This window comes from Bison bison, unplaced genomic scaffold (genome assembly GCF_000754665.1).
Source record: "Bison bison bison isolate TAMUID 2011002044 unplaced genomic scaffold, Bison_UMD1.0 scf7180017864101, whole genome shotgun sequence".
Classification (NCBI taxonomy): Eukaryota; Metazoa; Chordata; class Mammalia; order Artiodactyla; family Bovidae; genus Bison; species Bison bison.
Genome location: NW_011494673.1, coordinates 509235 through 514697, shown reverse-complemented (window position 1 = coordinate 514697; position 5463 = coordinate 509235). Strand labels below are relative to the sequence as shown.

Sequence of the window (5463 nt, the reverse complement as noted above, 5' to 3'; positions counted from 1 at the left end):
ATGGCGAATAATTTGACTCCGACTATTGTCTGGCGCGGGCAGGCCCCGGGTCAGATAACCAGACCAATCAGGGCTCGGGCCGCAGCGCCTCATGCCCGCTTAGAATAATATTATTAAAAAAGCAGCGAGCAAGCTAGACGGGAGGGAGAGAGCGAGAAGCGAACGAGGGAGCGGCGGGCGGGAGGGCGGGAGGGCGCGGAGCATGCGGAGCCGCGCCGCGGGCGGCCCCCGGGCTTGGACGAGGGCGCTGGCTAGGCGCGCGGCCGGCGGGGGCGTGGAGCGGCGCGGGATCCACGGCCTGCGCGGGGACGTACTGCAGTGACTCCGAGTTTGCCGGGAGCCAGAGCCAGGCCAGGGGCCCCAGTCCGCCTCTTGGCTCAGGACGGTCCGGCGGGGAGGCGCCCATGCCGGACCGCGCGGCGCGCTGAGGCGCGCGGGCGGGCGCGGGAGCAGCCGGCACCATGCCATGCTACCCACCTTCGGCTTCACGCAGGAGCAAGTGGCGTGCGTGTGCGAGGTGCTGCAGCAGGGCGGCAACATCGAGCGGCTGGGCCGCTTCCTGTGGTCGCTGCCCGCTTGCGAGCACCTCCACAAGAATGAAAGCGTGCTCAAGGCCAAGGCGGTGGTGGCCTTCCACCGCGGCAACTTCCGCGAGCTCTACAAGATCCTGGAGAGCCACCAGTTCTCGCCGCACAACCACGCCAAGCTGCAGCAACTGTGGCTCAAGGCACACTACATCGAGGCGGAGAAGCTGCGCGGCCGGCCCCTGGGCGCGGTGGGCAAGTACCGCGTGCGCCGCAAGTTTCCACTGCCGCGCTCCATCTGGGACGGCGAGGAGACCAGCTACTGCTTCAAGGAGAAGAGTCGCAGCGTGCTGCGCGAGTGGTACGCTCACAACCCCTACCCCTCACCCCGCGAGAAGCGCGAGCTGGCAGAGGCCACGGGGCTCACCACCACACAGGTCAGCAACTGGTTCAAGAACCGGCGGCAGCGCGACCGGGCAGCCGAGGCCAAGGAAAGGTACGAGTAAGTAGAGCTTCCACACCAGCTTCCCCAGGGGTCGAGGGAGAGGGGGTCCCGGGACGTCTGCTCAGCCCCTGGAGAGGTCTGAACTGGGCCCTTGATCCCAGCCAGGGCCCTGCTGCGGCCTGATCTAACCCGGACTGCTCTTTCGGGAGACCAGAAGATCAGAAATTTGTCTAAAGCGGGCAAAGCAATCGGAAAGTCATCAACTAATTCCCTGGTCTCTTGTGCGCAAACGTGGAGAAGCAGCGAGCCTCGGGGTCAAGGCAAGACAGTAGGCCTGGATTCCAGGCAAGGGGGGCGGGTACCGCAGGCAGAGCCTGAGAGTTCTCTGAAGGTTGGAGGGCTGAGGGGTTTGGCGAGGACTATCGGGGTTGCGGGTTTTAAGACTGCGTGCGAGAATTCACCAGCTCTTCCTGGAACTTTCCGTCTGCCTCACTCAGCAGCACCAGGCTGTGTGATTAGGGGTCAGGACTGGGATTGGAACTTGCCTGATACAACCTGGATGTAGAGGGGCCTAGAAGAATTTTCCTTGTCTGGATAAGGGGGTTGATAGGGAAAGCGTTTTATCCCGCATTGAAAGGACCAAGAGGCAAAAGGCTTGGGGAGGAAGTGTCAGCTCCCGGAGAGAAGAAAAACACATGTCCCCTTTTCTGCCTTGTTGGACCCAGCAGCCTTGGATTGCCAAGCCTTTAGCTCCTCTCTCCTTAGGCTCTACCCTCTCTGGCGGGTAGGTCGGTAGGTCTAGGGTGAGCTGAGAGCAACAGAAGGGCTGGGAGTCACCCGTCCTCAGGGAAACCTGGACTTCCTAAACTAGCCTTGCAGTTGACAATGAGGTCCCTGTGGCTTTGGTCTCTCAGAACTCCAGATCTGGAGGAGGAGATGGGAGAGAAACTGTGGGAACAGACTCCAACCTGAGTGTAACAGAAAAACAAGACACCTGGGGTCTGTGGTACTGGGTGTGTGCAGCCCAGAGTGAAGGGTGGGGGTCAGACTGGGGGTGCTGAACAGTGTAATCTGAGGTGGGGAGGAGGCTTCCAGCTGACCCTGGTCTCTAAGACCATGAGGGTGGGGTATGCACAGTTGTAAGGATTCGGCTCCCAGCCCTGTGGAAAGTCCTCTTCCAGAAAAACAGAAAGAAAAGGCCCTGGAAAGCCAGTACAGAGAGAATTTACCTAAGAATTCAGATTTCCAAATTTGGGTGAGGGGCTGTTGGTGAAAGACCCTGCGGGAGGGGGGTTCTCCCTGTGGAGGTCCCCCTCCAGCCAGACTGGCATGTATCCAGAATCCTGAAGAACTAAGTGCACAGGCCAGGCCCCAGGTGAAGGCGGAAGAGTTTCTCAGTTTCTAGTATGGTGGGAGAATCTAGGCCAGGATTAGCAACCGTCTTCCCTCTCTCTTCTCTCAAAAGTCACCCTCCACATGCCCAGCCTCAGGCCCCAGCTGAAGCTTCCACTGGGAGCTGGGAAAAGGGCATCTTTGCCCTGGGAAAGGGCACCTTTGCACCCTTCTGGCCTGGTTCCGTAGGCCCCACAGGGAAAACTCTAACGCGGCCCGACAGTTTGGAACTAGAGGGAAAAGACCCTTAGCTCTGGAAACCTGTCCCTCTGACAGAGATTTCCCTCAGGCAGAGGAAAGCAAAGGGAGATGAGGACCTGAGAGATTTCTCAACCTCAAGTCCTCAAGTGGACCCTCAGCCTAGAATCCAGGGTTCCTGACTCTCCTGGTACCAGTTCTCCGCAACAAACCCTGGCTTTGTGTTCAGCCAGGAGTGATCTGAAAATCCAGGCACCTTCTCTTCCTCCCTGTTCCTCTCGGTGACAACTCCATGAACCCTGCTCGCCTGCCCCTCTGCTCTGGAAAAGAAAGGTTAGCCACTCAGTGGGGGCAGGCATGGAGGGCAGACACACGGAGAGCAGAAAGGTATTCCTGAGATTAAGAGCTGGAGAGGTGGGGAGACAGAAATGATACCGGGAGAAAGTACAGAGGAAGAAATCGGGTCTGGAGAGACTAAGAGAACCAGAGCCCAGACCTGGAAGAGAAAATGGTAGAAACCGAAAACACCCGCAGGCTGCGCGCGGCGGCTCTGGCTCCCGGCGACACTGAGCCGAGCGGCCTTGGTTTCCCCGCTGACCCCGCTGCTTTGCTCCTGCTCTTGCAGGGAGAACAGCGAGAACTCCAACTCTAACAGCCACAACCCGCTGGCGGCGTCTCTGAACGGCAGCGGCAAGTCGGTGCTAGGCAGCTCAGAGGACGAGAAGACGCCGTCGGGGACGCCAGACCACTCGTCGTCCAGCCCCGCGCTGCTGCTCAGCCCGCCGCCGCCCCCGGGGCTCCCGTCCTTGCATAGCCTGGGCCACCCTCCGGGCCCCAGCGCCGTGCCCGTGCCCGTGCCGGGCGGAGGCGGCGCGGACCCTCTGCAGCACCACCACGGCCTGCAGGACTCCATCCTCAACCCCATGTCGGCCAACCTCGTGGACCTGGGGTCCTAGAGCCCCTCCTGCCTCGACGCGCTTGCCTTCTGGCCTGGGCGCTGGGGACCCAAGAGGGACCGTGTCCGAAGGGCGGCCCGCGCCGGCGGCCCCACCAGGTACTGAAAGGCCCGCGCGCTGAAAGGGCAAGAACTGCCGGCCCGGCCCGGGTAGTACGGATGGCTCTCTGGTTTAGTCTTTGTTCGGGATTTTTTTTTTTTTTTTTTCCCAACAAGTTGCTTTGAAGGTCCTTTGGAGGCCGGACCGGGTCTTGAACCAGGGAAGGGAATAAATTATACACCATTCTCCTACTCTTTCTCTCTTTCCCTGCCTTCTCCTCCCCTCTCTTCTCTCTCTTCCTTTGCCCTCCTTGCTCATTCGTTCTTCCTCTTCCTTCCCCCTCTTCCTTCCCCTTCTTTCTCTTTCCTCCTTTCCCTTTCTTCTTTCCCCTTTTGTACTGTTTCCTCTGTGCCTCTTACTTGCCACCTCTCACTAGATTTCTGTTACTCATGTCTGTTTTTCTGTCTCCTCTCCGCCAGCCTCTTGCGCCTCGCAAGCTGTACCCCTCAGTGTTTCTCCTTATGCCTGACCATCTATGTACCCTCCACCTATTCCTCACTTTCCTAGGCTGGGAGTGGGAGGGGAAAGAGCAAAAAAAAAAAACAGGGCCTTTGAACCTGGGCTTTCTCCAGAGGCCCTTCCCCAAGGTGTCAGCTTTGTACCCAGTAACTTAAGTGAAGGAGAACGGGCCAAGGAGCAGAAGCCCCTGCATGCCCCCTTGCTTCCAGCCCCTCTGTCTTGGTGAGGCCCCGCTATGCTCTCTTATTCCTCCCCGGACAGTGGCCACCCGGCTCCAAGCGGAGCGTGCCTCCGGAGCTGCGGACTTGCCGTCTCCCTGTTATGCCCTCATGTGAATGTTCTTCGGGAAATATTTCTGCTTTTATTTTATAATAAAATTAGAAATCATAAATATAAATATGGATATATACCATGAGGCCTGCCAGCCAGACGTGCAGCTGTGTCTGATTTCCCTACAGGGACTCAACACCCCGGGTGGATCGTTCTGGGCAGCCATGCCCGGTAAGTCCTGGAAACTGGGAGATGCCTTCCCACATACACAACCTATATCAATAGCTAAGTGAAGGGACTGAATACTCTGAAACCTCCTGCCCCAAAGCCCTCTGTCCCTTTTCTTGTCCCTGAAGCTCCCCATAGGAGTGAGGAGGGGGCAGCTGCTCTTGGGGACTCCTCTGCTCCCACCAGCCCAGCAGTGTCCTCAACCGACTCTTTCTTCACCTGGGAATGGGGGTAGGAAATGAGGGGCTGTGTGCGGAAAGTGGGTACATGTGTTTGAAGATGCCAAGGCTGGGGAACAAGTTGGGTCGTGGAGTTTTCCTAAAGGGCAGACTCCTTAGCGGTGAAAGCAATGCCCAGAACCAGGTGGAAGGCACTGGGCAGATTCGCTGGATGAAAGGGCAGCCGCTGATCCAGCCGTGAAGCCGGGATCAGGCGTGTGGCCATGGAGCAAAGGTCTCCATACTTCAAAATCTGTTGGTTTGGGGTGGAGACGAAGGGGCTTGGGGAGGAGGGGAGTCCTGGAGAGTGGACAAGCCCAGCTCTTGGAACGCGTGTTCTGAAAGGGAACAAGCAGATGCCAGGACTTGGCTGGTCAGATCGAGGAGTCCCTGCCATGTGTGGTGCCTCTGCGGCCATAAATTAACCTGCACTGCCCCCTCCCCTCTCGGGGATCCAGCTTCCCCGCGCCCCATTCAGCGACACGTCTAAGCCAGTCCTGGCAGATCTGAAGCAGGCGGGACTCCTCGCCAGGGAAGTTGTGGCTTTTTCGTGTCAGGTCTTGGGGGGCTGTTGAAATGATACACTTGGCTCCTCTGTGACCAGGACACTTCTAACTAGATCTGGTGGCCCTGGGTGAGAAGGGATGGAGAGGATGAAGCGTTCTTGCGACCCG

At 58.6% G+C, this 5463-nt stretch overlaps 1 protein-coding gene across 1 annotated transcript; it reads left to right on the top strand.

Moving 5' to 3' along the window:
* Nucleotides 1-466: 466 nt before the first annotated feature.
* Nucleotides 467-4412, top strand: SIX2 (SIX homeobox 2). The gene is made up of 2 exons (XM_010838623.1): nt 467-1020; nt 3185-4412. Exons 1-2 carry the CDS (start codon nt 467-469, stop codon nt 3513-3515), a joined length of 885 nt encoding a protein of 294 aa, XP_010836925.1. The 3' UTR covers nt 3516-4412.
* Nucleotides 4413-5463: the final 1051 nt, after the last annotated feature.